The 23,330-nt window shown below is 27.8% G+C and overlaps 1 protein-coding gene and 1 pseudogene across 1 annotated transcript; one reads left to right on the top strand and one right to left on the bottom strand.

Annotated features, from left to right (window-relative positions):
- Positions 1–4,167: 4,167 nt before the first annotated feature.
- LOC111294748 (pentatricopeptide repeat-containing protein At3g04130, mitochondrial-like) lies at positions 4,168–17,471 on the bottom strand (annotated as a pseudogene).
- Positions 17,472–17,920: 449 nt separating this feature from the next.
- On the top strand, positions 17,921–21,234 carry LOC111294289 (protein STRICTOSIDINE SYNTHASE-LIKE 10-like). Its single transcript, XM_022887554.2, has 3 exons — positions 17,921–18,318; positions 19,444–19,707; positions 20,492–21,234. The coding sequence occupies exons 1-3, from the start codon at positions 18,041–18,043 to the stop codon at positions 21,057–21,059; spliced, it is 1,110 nt and encodes a 369-aa protein (XP_022743289.2). The 5' UTR covers positions 17,921–18,040; the 3' UTR covers positions 21,060–21,234.
- Positions 21,235–23,330: the final 2,096 nt, after the last annotated feature.

Here is a 23,330-nt window from a genome sequence, read left to right on the forward strand (position 1 = left end):
AGCAAATATAAACTATAATAAAAATACAGAGATAATGATAAAGCAATCAAACACAAAGATTTATAGAGTTTTGGTCTTTCTCCACAAAAGCACCTACGTCATTTCTCTTGGTTATCCATATTAAGGCTTTAATCTACTAATCTTGAATTGAGAATACATCCTTATCTTTTTTTTCCTAAGGCTTAAGATAAAAACCTCTACTTTTACACAATTAAGATGATACCTCACCTCTTATTTACAAGATAACCTAAATGATTTTTGCAAATTAAAGTATCTATCAAGGTTGAGTGTTTGCCTAATAAAGGACAAAAAAAATGGTGAGTGAAACACAATAATATTTTGGATACAAGAAATACAAAAGATATTGAATTTAAGCTTTAAAACTCTTGATTTCTTTAAGAGAATGAAAATATGACTTGTTTGATCTTACCCTCTTAATTCATTAATCATCTTGGTGTGTTGGAATGCTTAATTTATAGAAAAATTGAAAAACTAGCCATTGGGAGTGGTTTGGAGTTAAAAAAAAAGAAAAAACATTGAAACTTGAAAAACGAGCTGTTGGAGCTTTTCTGGGCATAGAGGATCGATCCCGTGCCTTACCCGATCGATCTCTTTTGGTGTTTTTCAAATTTATTTTGTTTTTGCAAGAAAATCATTTGGTCAATTACAAGAGAGGATCGATTGGTTTATCCAAGAGATCAATCTTCTAACCCAGGGGATCAATCCGGTCAAGCTGGGTGGTTATCTTTTATTTTGCACTCTACTCATTAATTAGATCATATCTTGAGTTATATAATTTCAAATCAAAAATCGTTTGAAGATTTATAAATTTGATTTAAAGGGTTTTCTATCCATATAAAATTTGTCACCTAATTCATTGTATACAAATTATAGTGAATTTTTAAAACTACCCCTTATGCAGTTTTTAGACAACTACAAAGTGTTTGGTAAAAATTCAAAATCTTTTTTAGAAAATTTGAATTTTGATTTTGTTTGATCCATTAGAAAGTAGACTCAAAGAGCTTTCCAACCATATAAAATTCAAATATTAAAACTTTGTGAATTAATACAAAAAAAAATGAAACAAGCTAAATGTTGGAAAACTTTATTCTTTTAAAATAACTTTTTTAAGTTAATCTATTTCTCAAAGCCAGTATTATCAAAATTATTAAGTCCCAATAAATAAGTTCACTTTAAAAATAACAATTAGATTTTCATTTAAACTTAAATAAATAATATTTAAAGATAGTTTTAATTTGAGATATAAGAAAACATAAAGAAATATTTGTTTAAACTTTGAAAATCAAATTATTTATTTAGTACCAAAATAATAAAACTTAAAAACATGTACTAAATAAATATTTTTCAAAATCTTGATCAAGCTTATTTAGCTTAATGTTTTGTTATTTCAAAACAAAGATCAATTCAAGGCTAACAATCATTTTTTTTCTCTGAGTTTTTTTTATAAATTAAATTTCTTTATTCTATATCCAAATGTAAATGTCTAAAAAAGGATGGGTTGAACTTAGAACTTAACTTAGCTAATTCATATAGCTACCTTTAAAAGGTATCATTCAAAAAGTCTAGAATTCAAATTCCAACAACTATAATCCATTTCTTTATCTTCTGACTGTAACATCTTTTATACCAATAAAAATATTGGATTGAAAATCATACCATGTTGGAAATTTTATAATAAGTTTAAAATTTTTAACCTTACTGTAAGGAAATTGAATAATAAGCATTATATTTACAATAATTAATATAAACCATTAATTATCTTTTTATTGTAAAAATAACTAATTAAATCATAACCTATTAACTTAGTTTTAATAAATTAACATTAAATATTAATTATTAAATAAAAATAAAAAGAGTTCTAAAACTAAGGATGTCAATCTTATTCAGACGTAATGAAAAATTCAATTTTTTACTTCAATGAAAATAGGGATGGGTGTTATATTTTGGAGAAAAAGATGGGAATTAATGTGGTTTTAAATTTTTTATTGAGTAAAAATATAGGGATGGGTAATATAGCACCCACCTCATACTTATATCTTATATATACATATATATTTAATAAATTAATTTTTCATTTGGTAATATAAATTTTATTTTAGATTAATTAGAACTAATATATTTGTATTTAAAAATATATTTATAAAAAATTACATAAATATGTAAGATAAAAGTAAAAAAACTAAAAAATAAATTTTGTTTTTTATTTTTAAAAAGCTATGGATATAAAGATTATTCATGCCCATTAAATATCCATGAGGATGGAGATCGGTGAATTTAACATTCTCATTAAGTATAGATACATGAATGGGTAAAATAAAAAAAACCAAGGATGAGAGTAAAAAATGCTATATCCATTTCATATCCTATGTATTGACATTCTTATTTAAAACTATTAGGCTTCTTTTTCTTTTTCTTTTTCATTTTTTAGTTTACTTCTTTTTTCTTTTCTTTTCTTTTGTTATTCTACCAACTTCTCTTTTCTTTTATTATAGGATTGAGATTTAGATTTCATTGAATTATTTAGTTATTGTATTTGGAAACCTTTTTGCACATTCATCCATTCCTTGAAATTTCAACATCATTTTCATTAGTGCATTAAAGCTTTTTCCTTATTTTCTTGCATGGTTGCCAAATTTGCATTATTTATCCCATCCAAATTTCAACATCTTTCTATTCCAAAACAATGTCATAAAAAGCTTTGGCATGAAATAATTAAAGATTTTGTTGTGAGTAAAATATTAGATTTGTATTTCATATTCTTGTTAGTTTATATTGCATGATACAAGAAAATTTATACATCCAGCTCATTATAATTCACATGATTTATTCTTAGATTTTACTTTTAAAATTTTAACATTTTGTCTTGTGTTGTACATGTCATTGGCAACTACTTTATTATTATTATTATTACTAGTCGTAAAGCCTAGCTTCACACGATTTGTTACAATAATTTTTTATATTATATTGAATTGGAAGCTTATCGATGGTTAATGAAAGCTAAAAAATCCTAGTAAAAATAATTGAGTTAAGCATAAAAAAGAAAGCACATAGGTAAATTGTTCCATATTCAATTGTACTGTGATGCTTTCTAGCTTGCACAAAGAAAATAGCAATAATGATTACACTAAGTTTAAGATGAAACAAAAAGGTAAAAGTTTTGAATTTTGATGTAACCATTCTATTAGAAGTATTGATAAAAAAGAACAATACTACACACCTAAAACATCTTGAAAACATGAAAGAACATATTTTTTTCAACTATAGTGTCAGCACAAACTTCGAGTTTTAAAATTTATAGTATAAAGCATATGATATAAGGGGAAACAAACTAAGTAATTTTTAATAAACAAAATTGTTCATGATTATAAACAAAATTGTACATGATTATTGAAATCATAAGATATCAAAATCACTATCTCAAAAGAGATTAGATCAAAGAAACAAGTGTTTTAGAGTCTATCCTACTTTCTCATGAAACATACTTTTCTATCAAGACCAAAAAATTTATGTATCATGTATGAGAAACGGAGTTTCAAGCTAGCTCCATATAAATCATTTAAGAGGAAAACTTATGGTATGACAGCAGCATCAGAAATCTTTAGATGAGAAAGTAACAATGCCTTCAATTCAGCAAAAGGCATCTACAACAATGCAAATAAAGCCATTAAAGGAAAAAATATCATCAAATTAACTATCCATAACTCAAATGCTTTATCCACTTAATATCCTTTATATTTAATAAGCTTTTTCAACTTATCAACAATAAACATGAAGCCATTATCATTGATGTAGTAAAGATCACTAATCTTTAACCATCCATCTGAATCAAAAGTTGATGTTATAGCTTCTACATTAACCTATACAATATAGGACACTAAGAATCAATAAGAGAAGAAAATACATTAATTAAAAAAGAAAATTAAAAACACAAAAAAGCTAAAGTGTTAGGCAAGCTTATTGTTGCTATAACTTTATTAGCTACAAAGGTTAAGCCTACTTGATAACGTTTCAACTTTTCTATCCGACTTGAAATCATTTAAGCAATTGGCAAAATGTAACATAACACAACAACTCAAAACTAAAACCTATTTCATAATTGTCATTTGCCAACATGTTGTTCCCATTTAAATGTTCAACTGGCTAAGTTCATAATTTTTTCATGAAACCTTTAATTTTCTCAACTGCATCATATATATATTTTACTTCATTTAAAAGTAAATGGCATGTATGATATTTTGGTGTTATATATTTCCTAATAATCTCTTCAAACAGGTTGTAAGCCTATTCATTTCTATTTGCTCTACAAAGTCCATGAATCAATAGTGAGTAGGTTAGAATATTAAGACTAAGATGATGATTATTAGCCATATCATTCAATAGTTTGTTCAATATACTATCTATTTTCCCAATTGTACGGTATGACTTTAGCAATGGGTAATACATCTAAAAATTTCAAATTTTTTATATCTTAAAAAAGAGTTAAGATCTTTTATTGTTGAACATGATGGCAAAGCATAGTAATCATGCAATTATATCTCAATGTATTGTGAGTAACACCATTCTTTAGCATCTCTACCTTAAAAATTTCAGTAGCATCTTTCATTTAGCCCACTCACCCTAGTGTGTAGATCAAGCTGTTGCTAAAAAATGTATTAGGTGTCCCTTCGATAGTTTTCATTTTTAAAGTAATTTGCAAAGCTTCCTCAAACTTCTCTACCTTTGATAACGAGCACATGACAGTGGTGTAAGTAACAACATTAGAAGGATAACCTTAGATAGCCATTTTGTCAAAAAGCTTATAAACTTTTTAAAAGTTATATTGGTATGAACAAAACTAGATGGCAGTTGAGTAGCTAATGATAGAAGGGTGACAACCATGTCTCTTCATCACTTGAATTGTCCATGAAAATATTAAATGTGTGAATAACAAGTGCAATGTGTGTTTGAGCATTAAAAAAACTTTTCAGGCGTTTTTCTCTTTGCAAAGGGTGTCAAGCAGCAAGTTCATTGAATTTGTATTTTTCTCTAGTCCAAAAGTTTCCAATTCATCAAATGTGCTCATAACATTTTCTCATTCTTGTACACCAGCAAACCTTTTCATAACCTTGCCATTTAAAATCAAAATAAAACAACATGTAAACCTCAAAACACTAATAATGAATTAAACACAAAAATAACTAAAAAAACACAAAAAAAGTTAAAAATGCAAAAATTCAAACCAAACTAACATGCAACCTAAAAAAGAATACAACTTAAACAAATATCAACAAATAACATGCACTAAAATAAAATCCTAATCAACTTAGAGATAGAAAAAGACTAAAAAAAAAAAAAAACCATCCATTGACCCTTAATTTAATTACAGAACACCATTATACATGCAATCCAACTATTGCAAAGGTTGGAGAAAAGTACACAACCAAGATAAATAAATATTTAAAAGAGCTCATTTTATATCAAAACAGTACCAAACCTTCTACAATTCCTACAAAAAAATACTTACTAAAATAAAGCAAAAATCTTCCTAATAACATGTAATAGAAAAAACCCAACCAAATAATTTTCTACCGAATATACAAACATAACAAAAAATAACAAATCTTTTATCTGAGAAAGATCACTGAAAATAAAAAACCCAAAATTTTTTACTCGAAACAACAGCATCAAATCAAGCTTCACAAACTAAAAATTCTAATGCAATTTTAATAGTAAAAATAACTAAATCAAAGTATGAAAAGAAAGAAACTAACCAACTAAAATACATTAAATAGGCAAAATTTTGCATTTTCCTATTTTTTGTAAAGTCACTACAAGCTATTGCAATACTTGAGTCGCTATTTGAGTAAAGAATAGACCAAAATCACCCCATAATTTCATCAAAATTAAAAACAAATTAACCAAATTTTCTATTTCAAAAAAGAAAAAGTAAAAGTTAAAATAGAATTCAAGAATAGATAAATGAAACTAAGAGGATCCATCCACATTTTTGGCACAATCTTTATTAGTTCATCTTCAGTCATAAATTTCACTTGATTTCACCCAAAAAAAGAGATAAAATCATCAGTAAATTTCTCTCAATGATGACGTACAAAGGATAAAGAGAGAAGGGAAAATGACCTTTTTTGACAGAAAAGAGAAATATGAATTGAAAAAAATAAACTACCTTTTTCTCTACCAAAAAAGTTTCTCTTTTCTACCTTCTTTCATAAAAACAAAATAGATTTTCTCCTTTCACAAAATCACAACAGATGTCATCTTCGATAGCTATGCAAAAAGAGCAAAATAATCTTTTTCAAAACTAAACCCAAAAATCAAAAACTTTTTCAGAAAGGGAAAAAATAATGAAAAACCAAACCCAAGAAATGGACATGTGATAGCCTTAGGATCCTTTGAGATCTTTTTTATATATTGTACTATAGATTATTATTATTATTATTATTATTATATTATACTATAGATTATTATTATTATTATTATTATTATTATTATTATTATTATTATTTTATGTATAAATATCAAAATAAGCCAATACTTCTAACAACGACATAATATAATTAATAAGAATAAGTCAATAAATGCTTTTGATTATATTTGTCCACAATAATTTTATGATCAACATATACCAAGTTTCAAGCCACGTTCCCATAGATTTAAGAAAAAAACCTTTTGAACAAATTTCAATAGATAATTAAGAAGACTATTGAGTAAATTAATTAAAGGTTGGTGTAAACTGTGAATATGTTTGACTAAAAACAACAACGTGCTTGCTTTGACTAATAATAATAGATTGGTGTTTTCTTATTGATTCAAGTCTCACCTCTTCTCAATTTTTTCTTGTATGTAACTTGAAAATACAAATTTTATTTTATGGTTGAAATTTTTCACAATTGCCAAACAAGATTTGTGTAGATTAATGAATTTTATTTTCCTCACTAATTATTTATCCTAGTTTGTTGGTTAATAATAGTATATTTTTTTTTACTTGCTTTTGCTTGCTATTAGTTTATTAATGTAGGAGTGTGCTATTATAGAAGCGTTAGTGGTTAAGATTATGAAAAAAAAATAACCCAGGATATTGTAGAAAAAATCATAAAAAGATAATACATGATGAAGATATGGTGAATTAGTGATTAACAAGCTTTATCGTCTAAAGCGACCTAAGAAAGCTTATATATTTTACTAGTATTGATAGCTAATTCTTTTGATTTATAATAATTTTTTATTTATCAATAATGTTAGGCTTGGTTTCTTTCATGTGAAGGTGGTCTAAAACCAAAACTCATTCACCAAAGACCTTTTAGTCTTTTCATACTTGGTTATAGGGTTTTAAACCCTTATATATTGTTTTATGTGGTTGGTACAAAAAAGAGAGAGTAAGTGGTAGCAAATAGAGAAAAAAAGGTAAAAAATGAAGTTTGTGTAGTTTTGATCAAATAGTTTGATAAAGTTAAATCTGTGATCCGATTAAGTTGAAATTTTATCAGTATGTTTATGACTTATTATTTTTCAGTCTGAAAGGTGAAGACTGAGTTTAGAGTTTTTTACATACTGACTCTATGGGTGTTTGTTAATCTTTAAATTTGGTGAGATTTCTTCACTTTTCTCTTGCAAGATTGTATCTTTACCAAGATTATTTAATCTTAAAATATTATGGTTGTATACATCTAGTTTTAGCTAGAAAAAATTTTATATTCCCATTATTTTAATAGTAGAGATTATTTATTACTGCTTGTGATTTTTACTCCTTGTTTTAGAAAAATTTTTCACATCTTTGTACTTTTGGTTGATTTATTTGTTGGCTCTATCTATTTGATTCCAACTAGATTCACATAATAGAGGGATAATTTAAAATTTTTTTGCTGCATGATATATATTCGGTTTGAATATTGTTTAAAGTTATTTTATCCCATCAAAATAGTGTCAGAGTTTAGGTTATTTGATTTATGCCTAGTATTGAATAATGATAGCCAATGCATGTAGAATGATTAATTTGAATGGTTCAAATTACCATGTATGGAAAGAGAAGATGGAAAACTTGTTTTATGTGAAAAATTATTATTTACCTGTGTTTACCACTTAAAAGCCTGAAAATAAAATAGATTTAAAATGAAGTTTATTTCATCAATAAGTATATGGTTGTATTAGATAGTAGATAGATGATAATATTTTAAACTATGTTAATAGAGAGACACATGTACATACTTTATAGAGCAAGCTTGAGGAGTTGTATGCTAAAAAATCTGAGAATAATAAACTATTTTTAATTAAATAGTTGGTGAGTTTGAAATATTTAAAACTCTTATGACAGATCACTTGAATGCATGTTAAGATATTATTAATCAATTGGCTGACATAAATATCAAGTTTGAATATGAGATATAAGACTTAAGCTTTTTGGTACATTGTCAGACTGGTGGGAGATGTTTAGAACAACGTTATCTAACTTAACCCCAAATAGTGTCATCATTATAAATTTGACTAAGAGTGGTGTTTTAAATGAATAGATGAAAAGAAAGTTACAAGGTTTCTCTTCACAGCCAAAAGTCTTAATCATAAAAAATAAAGGAAGAGTAAAAATAAAGGTTTGAAAAATAGAGACAAAAGTAAAAGTAAGTCCAACAGATTTGTCAATGTTAAGTGTCATTATTGTGATATGAAAAAGCATATAAAAAGATATTATTGAAAGTTGCAAAGAGATAATAGTAATGATAAGGATAAGGAAAAGAAGAATAGAGGTTGTAAAAATGTTGAAAAAGATGTTACTGTCACAAATGACTTTCTAACTTTATATGATGATGTTGTTAATCTTGCATGTCATAAGACTAGTTAAGTGATTAATATTGATACCAAAATTAGGGCTACATCTCGAAAAGACTAATTTGCACCTTACACACTGATGATTTTAGGAGTATTAGAATGAGTAATGATGACTCAACTAAAGTCACTAGTATGAGAAATGTGTTCTTGGAGACCAATAATGGCACTATGTTAGTCTTGAAAATGTTAAAAATTTCTTATATTCGCATGCATTTAATTTCTATAGGGAAGCTTGATGATGAAAGATTTTACAACATTTTTTTGTGATTGTCAATGGAAGCTTACTAAAGGTTATATGGTTGTAGCTAGGGGTACGAAACTTTACTTATTGTATTTAATGCATACGAAGGTATTTGATTCCATTATCAATACAATAGATAATGATGATATAACTAAGTTTTGGCACAAGTGACTTAGTCACACAAGTGAAAAGGGTTTGAAGGTTTTGGCAAAGAAAAATTTTCTTTTTGGAATGAAAAATGTATCCTTGAAGGAGTGTGCTTATCGCTTGGCAGGAAAACAAACCAGAGTTGCATTCAAGATATCTTTTCCATTAAGAAAGTTAGGTATACTTAATTTAGCATATTATGATGTTTGTGATCCTATGACAAAAACCCTTGGTTGTTTCATCTATTTTATGACTTTTAAAGATGTTCATTTAAGGAAGATATAGGCTTATACCTTGAAATTGAAAGAGCAAGTGTTAGATGTGTTTAAACAATTTCATGCTTTAATTAAAAAACAAACATAGTTGAAATTGAAATGCATAAGGATTGATGATGGAGGTGAGTACACTAGACTTTTTGATGAGTATTGTAGATAGTAGGGCATTAGACATCAAAGGTCACCTCTTAAAATTTTTCAATTGAATGGGTTAGCTGAAAGGATAAACAGGACACTAGTAAAAAAAGTGATATGTTTGCTTTCACAAGTATAACTATCAAAATCCTTTTAGGGTGATATTTTGAGTACAATTGCACACATTTTGAATCTTTCACCATGTGTTCTTCTAGATTTTGATATTTCAGATAGAGGTTGGTTAGGCAAGGATGTGTCTTATGATCACTTGCGCACCTTTGGATGTAAGGTTTTTATGCATATTTCTAAAGATGAAAAGTCTAAGTTTGATGTTAAGAATATATAACGTGTGTTCTTTAGTCATAGTCAAGATGACTTTGGCTATAAGTTTTACGATATAGTGCAAAAGAAACTTATAAAAAGAATAGATATTGTTTTTTTATTAAAGATTAGACCATATAAAATATTTAACCATGTATCATGGTTTGATTGACTTGGATTTAGTTCCTTTAACACATGTGTTGATAAAGGTTGAAGATGTTCAAGATAACCAACATAATATAGATGATGTTGATTCTAATCCTGTATAGGTTGAGGTGGGTGATGATATTCATGAACAGTTACTGGCATTAGAGGTTTTACCAAAAGTTTCACTTTGAAGGTCTACTAGAGATCAATAGCCTTTCATATGATATTTTATTGATGAGTATATGCTACTAACTAATGAGGGAGAACCTAAATATTATGTAGAAACTATGGAAGATGAACACAATAAAGAGTGGGTTGATGCCATGCAAGATGAGATAAGGTCTTTGTATGAGAATGATACTTTTTAGTTGGTAAAACTACCTAAAGGTAAAAGAATTTTGAAGAACAGATAGGTATGCAAAGTGAAGCAAGAAAAACATACTTCACAACCATGTTTCAAAGCTAAATTGGTTGTCAAGGGATTTAGTTAGAAGAAAGGTATTGACTTTGATGAAATCTTTTTTCCTGTTGTTAAGATATCATCTATTCATATAGTTATGGGTTTAGTAGCTAGTCTTGATTTAGAGATTGAAAAGATGGATGTCAAAACTATTTTTCTCCATGGTGACTTGGACAAAGAGATTTACAAAGAGCAAACAGAGGGTTTCATAGTAAAAGAAAAAGAGAACTTTATGTGTAAGCTGAACAAAAGTTTTAAAGGGTTGAAACAGGCACTAAGATAATGGTATAAGAAGTTTAAAAAGGGTTGAAACAGGTACTAAGATAATGGTATAAGAAGTTTAAGTCAATCATAAATGAGTAAAGTTACTATAAAATTGCTTCTGACTATTGTATGTTTGTACAAAAATTCTCTGATAATGATTTTATTATATTATTACTTTATGTTAACAACATGTTGATTGTTGGTAAGAATGCTTCTAGAATTAATCAGTTGAAAAAGCAATTAAGTAGGTCTTTTGCTATGAAGAACTTGAAGTTAGCACAACAAATTATTGGAATTTGAATTTATTAAGACAGAGCAATCAAGAAATTATACATGTCACAAAAGCATTATATTGAAAAGGTGCTTGAAAGGTTTAATATGGATCAAGCTAAAGTGGTTAAGTTCTCATCTTGCTACACATTTTAAGCTAAGTATTAATCAGAGCCCTTCTATAGCTAAAAAGAAAGAAAACATGAAAATAGTTTCATATGCTTCAGTAGCAAGAAGGTTGATGTACATAATGATATGTATTAGGCTATACATAGCCTATGCAGTTGAAGTTATTAATCATTTTTGTTCAAATACAGGAAGAAAACATTGGAATGCAGTTAACTGGATTGTGAGATATCTATGAGGTACTTTCGACTTGAGACTTATTTTTGAAAGTGAAAACTAGTGCTGATTGGCTATACTGATTTAGATATGACAAGAGATGTAGATTCTCAAAAGTTCACTTTAGGTTATTTGATTAGATTTTCAGATGGGGTTGTGTTTTGGCAATTGAGACTACATAAATGTGTTATACAACACAAGCAAAGTATGTTACAGCTACTGAAGCATATAAAAAATTTTTATGGATGAAAAAAATCATACAAGAACTCGATTTCAAATAGCAACATTATATGATATTTTGTGTCAATCGAAGTATAATTCACCTTGGTAAGAATTTTACTATTTATTCAAGATCAAAGCATATTGATATGATGTACCATTGGTTAAGATATGTTCTCAGTGATAATTTTTTTGAACTTGAAAATATTCACACTGATCATAATGGTTTTGATATATTGACAAAGACACTACCAAGGAAAAAGCTTGAAATTTGTCATTTGATCGTTGGAATGGCGAATCCCTCCATATAGTAAAAAATGGAGAGATTTGTTGGACTTGGTTTCCTTCATATGGAGGTGGCCTAAAACCAAAGCCCATTTAATAGGGACTTTTTAATCCTAGGGTTTTAAACTCTTATATATTGTTTTATGTGGCCAATATAAAAAAAAGAGAGTAAGTTGCAGCAAAATAAAGAAAAAAAAAGAAGAAAAGAGAGTTTGTGTAGTTTCAATCAAATAGCATAATCGAAGTCAATTCCTGATTTGATTGAGCTAAAATTTTAACAATGCATTCATGACTCATTGTTCTTTAGTCTAAATGGTAGAGATCAAGTTTTAGGTCTTCTACATACTAATTTTGTGGGTGTTTGTTAATTTTTAAAATTTGTGATACTTCTTCAATTTTCTCTTGCAAGATTTTTTTTACCAAGATTGTTTAATCTTGAGATATTATGGTTGTATACCTCTAATTTTAGTTAGAGAAAATCTTGTATTCTCATTATTTTGATAGTGGAGATTATTTGTTGCCACTTGTAGTTTTTACTCTTATTTTGGGGAAGTTTTCCATGTAAATTGCTTATATCCTTGAGTTTATGATTTGAAGATTTATTTGTTAGCTCTATTTGTTTGATTCCTGCTAGATTCACACAGGAGATTAATAATTTGATTTTTTTTGCTGCATGACATATTCAATTTGAATATTGTTTAAGGTTATTTTATCCCATCAAATATTTCATCCTTTCTCAAATAAATTTACAACTAGTTCTTTGTCCATTCTTTAGTTATTGCTTCCTTCATTTTGCTAGAAAGTTTGGATATAATAGTAATTACCATTTCTTAATAAATTTAGAACTTTGTAATGTACTTAGTGTTTGCATTAGTGATTACTAGTTTTATTTTGTTTTTTTAAGTTATTTGTTTACAGTGAGTCAATTTATGATGAAAAGAAAAATGACAGGATGAAAAAGATGAATAAGGTGGAAAAATGTCAATTTTCTTTGTATATGCATTTTGTAAATAAACATGTCAAACAAGTTTATAATATATATATTTTAAATTACTATTTTTTATATAGGTTAAATGAGATATTACAAAAGCATTTTCATCATTTCCTAAGGTTAAAAAGTTAGTTTATGAAGAATTAACAGTTGTTGACTATGTGTGGTATGAAAAGGGAAAAAATTTTTGAACGGGAGCTTAATAAGGTATTAATATTATATGTAAAAATAATTGTTTGACTATGTTATTATCATTAAAGTTACTATAATGTGTTGAATAATAATTAACGCTTACAATTGATAATAACATATATTCTCCATAGATTGTATTTCTAATATGCTTTTTTTTTTATTTTAAAATTAAGCTAGTCATTTGCCGTTATATTTTTTTAATTTGTATGGTTTCACAATTTTTTTTAAGATTTCAAAAAGTTTAATTGATTTTAATGAAAATGTTTTATTGGTTATTATTTTAATTAATTTAAAAGCTTACCTTTTTTTAAAAAAAATTTGGTTTGCTGGGATACACGTTATAGCCCTTTTTGATTGTACAAGTTACTGAAAAATATTGTTTCACAATCCCATGATTCAATTTGTAGTCTTGGGTTAGGAAACTAGCTCCAACTACAAGAACATAAACTTAAAAAAGGTCTTTGTTTGTAGTTAGTTGAAATGGTGGACTTAAACAACCGTTGGTTGAATTTGTATGATCGTAAGATATCATTGATAACTAAAACAACGTTAATTATTCTTGGTTTGTTAGCTAAAGGCACCCATCTTATAAAATTTTGAGATAAGTCGAAAACCCTATACATTTGTAAGCATATTCATATTCCAAAGAATGGTTGCATGAACTTTGATGTCTTAGAAAAGATAATTCCCCACATTACTTCTAATTTGGAGTAGTTTAAGGCAAATTTTATTTTATATGCATTAGATAGTTTATTATGCCCTTCAACAGTAACATACATTAAAAAAAAAACTTTTGTTACTATATAGTATTGGATGTAGTAAACCTTTGAATTTGACAAAATATGTTTGCGAAACATTGTTAGTTTGTAATTTTTGCAATAAAAGCATTGAGAGGAATGGGAAAACAAGATGGTTGTGTGGATGTGTTTTGATTCTTTAGGTTTTTTTTTTTTTTTACTTTAATAACACAAATAGTAATTTGTAATTTTTTTTTTTATAGTTTATATATGTTTAAACTAAAATTATCAAAGGTTGATCACAAGAATCTTATAGCATAGGTACTTTTTTGGAACATGCATTTGCTGTTTGATTCAATAATGAATATGGTCTACATTCAAAACTAAGATTGTTGATCAAATAAACATTGATCGAATTTTGGCCCAAAATTAAAGATTTCGAAAATCTCAAAGATGTTAAGGTGATGTGAATTAAGCTTCCTTCTAATACATTTTTTTTTTTGTTGTATTATTTTGTTTGGAATGATATAACACTTTATGTTTAAATAATTAGGCACATATCATTTGCACAAGTTTCTTATATGAAGTTAGCAGAAGTTGTCATTTGATGCTTATTCCTCTTCTCAATACAAGTATGTGTACATAAATTTAATTTTTATTATTACATTAACTAAATAAGATAATTGTATTTTTAATATTTATTTTTTATTGAATTATGTGAATGTGTTGATTACATGGAGGAAAAAATCAAAAAAAGTTTAAAGTGTGCTATTGAAAAAACGATTTGGGAGATTAAATGATTTTTGGAATGTTATATAAATGACCTAACAAAATTTATACAAGTTAGTAGTTGCTATAGAGAAAAACATAGTAGAGCTTAAAGGCAATATTGATAAAATGAAAAGATTATTTAACATCTATTCTATTAAAGATGTTTTATTTTCAATGAAAAATAAACTTCTTGAAGCCATTCAATTAAAAGAGTTCCTTTGTTCGAAATTTATTCTTATTATTTATCATGATTGTAATTGTGATGATCTTCCTACATAGTTAAAAGGAAACTTTGTATGTACAATAGATGAACATATCTTCAATGCCAATGATTTAAGTGATGGTCAATCACATACTATAGGAACACTCAATAATAAAGCTTATATTCCTATTGTTTCTCATGATAATAAAAGCAACAAAAAAAGTATCCATGAGTCATCTAATAAGTGTCTCAAAAGAGTTTTTAGTAAAGTTTCAAACCTGTTTTATGAAAGAAGATTTTTCATCTCTAACATTTTTAGTGAGAAAAGATTTTTTATCTCCAATCTCACTTGTGAAAGACAAAGTACAAAGAGATATTGTTTGAAAGTCAAATATAAAAGTTACCTTTATACTCATAAATACATGTTTAGGATTAACTATATATAGCAATTATTAACTTTCTATTTATTTTAAAATAAACTTGCATATGTATTTTTTTTAATAAATTTTATAAGCCTTGAAATTCAATCCAATAGTTGATGTTCGTTCTAGTGATGTGCGAAATAGAACCAATTGAAGTCTCTTCTTCAATGAATACATTAGACCCTCAAGTTAAAGGGAAAGGAAAAATAAAATTGTCAAAAAGTATCCTATAAAAATTATTTTGACTTATTTGTATAATTATATACTAGAGTTTTAGATTATAAATAAATTAAAATTAGCTTAATTCTTTGAAATTCAAGTATGATACTGGTATATCTTATAAGTCGCAAATCCCATCAAAATTGGTGATGCTAGCTCAACATCAAATTAAGTTTCTTATTCATCTCGGATGAAAACATATTCTTAGTCAACAACGTCAATATCACGTCAGCAAAATTAATCAAGAATAATTGACATATTCATAATTGGACTAACATTATCGAATTAAACTTGTTTACGGACATATATATTTTATGAATTATACTAAAGGGAATAAAGTTTAAATTTCATGTCAATACAAGAACTATTTGTATAATTTGACTAACTAATTTCATCTATCTAAGTTGTGATGTCAATAAAGTCGATGGCCATATAGCAAAATTAATGGAGAATAACTGAAAGTATTAATAATTGGACTAATATTATTAAATTTAAATCGTACGAAAATAAAATTTTTATGAATTATACTAGAGGAACTAAAGTTTAAATTTTGTGTCAATACATGGACCATTTGCATAATTTAACTCATAATTTATAAATAAAAAAGTGTCATATATATGCTTTCAATTTTAATTTTTAAGTAAATAATAAAGGTTTTGTGCAAATGATAATATGATCATTTATTTAATTTGGAACATGATTGCAAGCTACATGGAAGCAATGGGCTTGTTTCAATGAACTGTTCCTAACCAACCAAAGAATATGTAAACCACCATTTTGACCCTCCAAATAAAAGGAATCATCATTATCATCATCGTCATTGTTAGGTCAACTATCAATGAAATCATATAAATACATTTCTTAGATCTTATTTAGCTCATGAATAGATATGGTGGGCCACTTCATTAAATCAAAATGTTTGATAAGTTGAACACCCTTTTCATAATTATATTTTTTTCTCAAATAAAAAAAATAGGTTCAAATAAAAAAATATAATTATGAATTTTTTTTTTTTGAAAATAGGCATAATTGGTTTCTTGTTGCTGGTATGTTGCAGCATAAGCCTCCTTTTTATAAACTTAAAACTGAATGTGATTCTCTTAGCTCCATGCAACTTTTCAGCACGATGTAGGATCTTTCTCCACTGCAGGAACTGATCATCGTTGACCTGCTTATGGAACCAAGGGAAAAGAGGGAGATAAAATAGAGACTTGGGTTACAGTACAAGAAAGAAATTAATATCCAGCCCATGATCAAGGGATATATTAATGGTTAAATAAAAAAGTAATTTTTGGGTTTTGATTCTTCAATAAGCATATAAAACATGTGCATTTACGTCTGATTTGAAAAATCAATCAATCCAAAATTAAGGCTCAAAATGCCATTTGACCGTGTTGAAATTTCTCCACTGCATTGAGTTGCACTAAATTTCTCATACGCTTATGTGGGCTTCATTTTTTCAAACCATCATTAGCCTACACGCTTGGGACTAATATATATCTAGGTTGGATTTTATCTCAAAGCCCATATTGGTAGTTAATTAATTATTTATTTATTTAACCCAATAATCTCTTAGTCACATGTATTGGGTTAAATTTTACCTGCCCTGCTAAGCCCAACTCTATTTGTGTGCATGAAGAGACAACTAAAAAAGTGTCTTGCTTTACATCTGGTCTCATCTACAATAACTCTAATGGGTGATACATCAGGTTCAGTTGATTTCAACCTCTTTACGAACTCCCAAAGCATCATCTTTTATTTCTATTTCTTGGAATCTCATCTCTGCTGCAAAAATTAAAGCCCGTACTGCTGCCATGGCCTTTACTGTAAAAGGATCAACAATCTTATTCATATCAGCTGAAAGTGCTCTCATAAACACACCTGCTGAGTATCGAATGACCACACCTATCCCGCCCTTGCTTTTTTTCTTATCAAAAGCACCGTCGAATTTCACCTCACAGAGTCCAAGAAATTCGTAATTAACCCATAACATATTTTAAAGTCAGAAGATAGGAGTTCGATAACACCAAGGGTACTTTTCTTTTTTTTATCATTTGAGTGGACCAAAGGCTACTGTTTCATATCATGCTTGACCGTAATTATATTGGCTCATCTGTTGTCGTTACTATTTGTATAGATTATAGAGACCATATCATATTAGTTTGGTATGGGTACGTGTTTAATTGAATAAAACTTTTTAAAAATAAACAAATATATCTGTACAAATAAGCTGGATTTACATATTTTACAATTTGAAAATCCAAAACATCTAACTTTACTTTTTTTATCAATTTTTTTTATTTAATAGTAAAGCTTTTTGAATTTAATTCCATAGATGCTTGAATCAACTCAAGTAAATTTATTAATATATAAAAAATTATCTTTTTCGCCACCTATGGTTCAAACAACAAACGAGAAAGCACATTTTCTTTACCTTACATTCAACCATTGTTTAATGGTAGATAGAGAAATAATGATAAAATCCTCATAGCCATTGAGAACTTATCCCAAAACTTGCAACTAGAAAGCAAAGACAGCAAATCCAAGATATAAGAAAAAGCCATGAATACTAAACTGAAACTGACGTTAAGTACAACGTTAGTAACATTACTATCCATCATCATATCTTTCAACATCTTGGCTCCACCTGCCATTCCAGACTCCAACACCCACCTCCACGGTGCTAAAACCATCCAGCTCCATTCAGCATTTGGCCCCGAGAGTCTTGCTTTTGACCCCAACGGAGATGGCCCATACACCGGCGTTGCTGATGGTCGGATTCTTAAATGGCAAGGGGATGCTCTCGGTTGGACTGATTTTGCCTTCACCTCTTCTCACCGGTAACATTTTAATTAAATGGTTCCTCAAATAATGTAGATTTTCTTTTGGACAGCGGATGATTGAATTGGAGAAGAACTGAAACTTTTTTTTGGTATGCATAAGCATGATTTGTTTCAATTTGATCTTTTTAAGATAATATTGGTGAACTAGATAGAGCAACTTAAATCTGTTGTTGGGTGAAATGACCTTTCAAATTTGAGTTATATTATACGGTTTTTGATTTGTTCTTCCACAATTAGAACTCAAATTTGTTAATTTTACATGCTGGGTTAACAGCATTTTCTTCAATTCTTGCTGTTTGCAACAGAATATTACTTCTGAAAGGCTTTTGATATAGTGACTTTGCTATGGGATTCAATGGGATTGGGACAAAAATGAAGAAACAGATTCCTCATACTGAAATAGCTCTGTCCTAATATTGTCAACTCCAGGTTTTCATTGGTAAAATACTGTTAGACATAGTGCCTGATATTTCTTTTTTTCATTGGTAAAATACTGTGAGACATAGTGCCTGATATTTCTTTCTTTTGGTATATAATGGCATTCATTCATAGAACTTCAAATAAAACATTACAAAATAGGGAAGGAAACCCGGCCCAGCTATATCAGAAAACAGATGAGTACTTATATTATTTCTGCCCAGGTCCCTGTGCCATCCTACCGATGTCATACTCCTTCCTCCCAACAAAAATGGATCCATTATGTGAGGACTGCCACTTTTTTACCATAGTTAAGTTTCCCCAGGATGCTTTCTAACAAAAAATGATGCTACTTTTATGGTATGTAATTTGTCGTGAAACAGTGGTTGTTCCATGAACATAAATCAGATTCATTATAACTGAGACAAATACTCACATATACATACTTTCTTGCTGTTTCATACAATGGCATACACATGCACATTAATAGATATTGAAGTTTGAATATCTGTTTGACAGTGTGAGTTCATGCCTGGTTTAGATAGGATTGTATTGAGGCTCTAGGCTGTGATAAAAAGTCTAAAGTGCTTGTAGATTATGGGTTCATTACAAAATCGGACTCATGATTACAATATGGTACAATAATTTTCAAGTGGTAATACTATTTTTTGTATAATCTATTTGATGTAAATCCTTATTTTCAAGGAAGGACTGTGGTCAGGTGTTCGCACCAGAGATGGAGCATATTTGTGGAAGGCCATTAGGATTACGATTTGAGAAAAAAACTGGGGATCTTTACATTGCGGATGCCTACTTTGGCTTCCAAGTAGTAGGTCCTGCTGGAGGTTTGGCCACTCAACTCATCACAGAAGTTGAGGACCAACCACTTTACTTCACCAATGATTTGGACATTGATGAGATTGATGATGTCATTTACTTCACTGATACCAGTACAAGCTTCCAAAGAAGGTGATTTGGGCCCAAACTTTCCTTTGCCTTTATATTTTGAGATGCAAAAGTTGTTAGAAAGAGTTTGAAGGAAAATGCCTTCTTTAGTGGCATGTGTTAAATTGACTTCTAGAGAAAACTAAAACTAGTTTTGTGATATTTCACCAAGGTAGTTTGACAATAGCCTTATTAAAAAATTTTCAAGTTTGACCATATTGTTGAATTTGAATGCAATAAAGAGTTGTAGGCTGTATTTGTTGAAAAATATGTTTTTATAAAAGAAGGCTTGCAAAAAAAAAAAAAAAAAAAGAAAAAAGGAAGAAAGAAAGCCTTCAATTATTTGCAGTTAAAAAACTTGAACTTGGTTCGATTGTTGAATTATTAGTTAATAGACAAAATATTCAGAAGCTCATAGAAACTTTTGCCGAGCGGGCATCTCTATTTTAACATTCCATAAAATTTTCTTTATGCTGTAAAAGAAGTGATTTTTTCCAAAAGTAAATTTTAAAATGACACATTGAAGGTGGAAAAGGAAGTATATAATCCAATACTTGCAAATTGGTCCTTCATCTGCCTTATTTTCTTTTACAACAGATTTTTGTGGCATAGAAATCTTTAAATTTCTTGGTTTTGGATGGTTAATTGCTTCTTGATTTGTTACTCTTGGAGGTTGCCTTGGTGCAAATGAAATAACATTTGTTTGTGTGGGTCTTGATTATAACTTACGTGGCTTTTCCTAGGAGGAGAAAAGAACAAACAAAATAAGCAAAGAAGAGACCCTCATAGATTATTTTTCTGTTTGCAGGCAATTCTTGCCATCAATCTTAAGTCAAGACAAAACTGGCAGATTGCTCAAATACAACAAATCAAGCAAGGAAGTAATAGTTTTACTACGAGACCTTGCTTTTGCCAATGGTGTTGCATTGAGCAAGGATCGTTCCTTTGTACTTGTTGCTGAGACCGCCAATTGTCGGATTCTAAGGCTATGGCTTCATGGTCCTAATGCTGGAAATGTTGATGTTTTTTCAGAGCTTCCTGGATTTCCAGACAACATTAGAAGAAATGTGAAAGGGGAGTTTTGGGTAGCATTGCATGCAAAAAGGGGACTATTTGCTAAGTTGGTCTTCTCGTATCAGTGGTTTGGAAAAACATGGTTAAAGCTTCCACTTAGTTTCAAGCAACTGCACTCACTATTTATAGGAGGGAAACCCCATGGCATTGCTATAAAGCTGAGTGAAAATGGTGAAATATTGGAAGTTTTGGAAGATACTGAAGGAAAGACCATGAGGTTGATAAGCGAAGTGGAAGAGAAGGATGGGAAACTGTGGATTGGATCAGTAATGATGCCTTTTGTTGGCATTTATAATCTCTAACAGAGTTCTCACTTCTTATTAGTGGTATGTTGTATCGTTTGTTTTCTTTTATATGTTTTGGACCATTAAGTAGGATAAATGTAAAGTTGACCTATGGAAGGATTCTTTTTTAAAGTTCACTCCATTCTCTAGCAACATCAATACTATTTCCTTGCTGTTTGAATTAAATCAATAACTCACATACCACTTCATTATATGCTAAGACGATTTTTTTTTTTTGTATTGCATATTTATTAATTTTTGAAAGTATTTATATATTTATATCTTTTGCATATCTTAATATATTTATTCTAAAATCAATATACAATAACATCATCACTACATTATTTTATATATTATAATTAACATTAATTAACTATTTTTTTGTTCATATTAATTGTATTATTATTGATATAACCAACTAAGCTTCTCCAGAATTACTTTTGTATATAATTAATAGAATAAAATGTAAGGTAAAATAAGAAATTGGAATTTAAACATTTTTTTAAAAATGATAAGTTTATGAATCAGCTATCTAATAGTTGATTATAATTTCTAGCCTCAAAAATTATACTTAATAAAAGAACAAAGCCAAGCATGAATATGATTTTCATGCTTTATATCGCTTCTAATAAGATAAGTGCGAAAGGACAATCCAGTAACATACCACTTCTATTTGATGAAACAAATTCGATAACTCTAATTTTGTAAAATTATTATAGTGATTAATTCTATAATTTTATTTAGTTCTTAGCTAATTACTTTAATTATCCTTCTTAATTTATTTAATTTTCTCATATTGTAGAAAAATTAGAGGATGAAAGAGTAATGTGAATTTGAAACAGATTTGATAGCAAAAGACTAAGTTTCAAGTTTCAAAATTTCCACACAAGCAAATCATTTGGCTACATGTACAAGTTGGTTGCACCAACTACTTCTTTGGAGATAAAATTAAAGTAAACTGTGAACTTAAAAAGGCAAGCTAGCAGCTTCAGGATGAAACAAAAAATTAAGATTCTGATTATTTCGTTAAAAAATGATTTTTTAAAAATAATTTTTACATTTTTAAGTATTTGTTTAGTAAAAAATTGATTTGTTAATAAAAAATAATTTATTGATCAATAAAAATAAGACTGTTTTTTTAAAATTATCTTACGATTTGAAAAAAAATATATTTTTAAAAAAAGAACCGTTTATAAGTAAAATTATTTATCAATATTTTTTAACATAATTTTACTTAAAAATAATATTATATAAATAAATAAATAATATTATATTAATAAAAATATAATAAAATAATATAATAAAATATTAATAAATAATATTATAATCTATTGAAAATAGTATTATATAAATAAATAAATATTATTATAATATATTAATAAATAATATACTATTATATAATATATTAATAAATAATAAAATTATTATTATATATTAATAAATAATATTATAATATATTAATAAATAGTTTTATTTTAAGTATTTTTATATTAAACATAATATTTTAATATTAAATATAATTATTTTTTAATATTAATAATTTTAATAATAAATAATTTTTAATAATTTAATAGTTGTATTAATATTATTTAAAAAAATAATTTTTTTAAAAAATAACCAACTAACAAAAAATATTTTTTATTAACTCATTCAAACAATAAAAAATCTATTTTAATTTTAAAAATATATATTTTTCAAAATTCATTTTCCAAAAAATATTTCTACATTACTAGTAACAAAATTCTGCAGGTGAAAGTTGATGCAATTGTGAGGAATTGCAGCAACAAATTGCTAGTCCTTTGGACGGGAGTTGATTGGCTAACTGGTGGAAATCCAGCTAGAGCATACATGATCAATTTCCACCTCGTTTTGTCCGCCCATCTCAATAAGAAAACCCAATTGACCTCGGCAACAAAGCACACACCTCTTTTCACCACACAATTGACACACAAATGGCAAAAAATTGCCGTCTTATAAAGCACAATTCTTTGCTATAAATGCACAACTCTGATTTTAATAGTATGTTATTGATATATGTATTTGATGGTTTTTTTGTACTTCTGAATATGTATAATTTATGTTTTTGAATTTGTTTATATGTTAATTTTTTTTTAATTTTACATTATTGTCGTTGAAATTTAACGTTATCTGAAAATGTATAAGTTAACTTAGGTTATTTGATAAATTAAAAAAATTAAATATTTTAAAATATTTTTTTGAAATTCTAAAATCTGAGAAGGGAGCAAACATTCCCTACATGGAAAGGAAATTCATCCCTGAGATTGGACG

This window comes from Durio zibethinus, chromosome 14 (assembly GCF_047325235.1).
Source record: "Durio zibethinus cultivar Kanyao isolate XHJ-2024 chromosome 14, ASM4732523v1, whole genome shotgun sequence".
Classification (NCBI taxonomy): domain Eukaryota; kingdom Viridiplantae; phylum Streptophyta; class Magnoliopsida; order Malvales; family Malvaceae; genus Durio; species Durio zibethinus.

Coding starts and splice junctions, on each gene's coding strand:
- LOC111294289 (XM_022887554.2), top strand. CDS start 18,041: ATGAATACTAAACTGAAACTGACGTTAAGTACAACGTTAGTAACATTA. Junction 18,319..19,443: donor GCCTTCACCTCTTCTCACCG/GTAACATTTTAA, acceptor CTTATTTTCAAG/GAAGGACTGTGGTCAGGTGT. Junction 19,708..20,491: donor AGTACAAGCTTCCAAAGAAG/GTGATTTGGGCC, acceptor TTCTGTTTGCAG/GCAATTCTTGCCATCAATCT.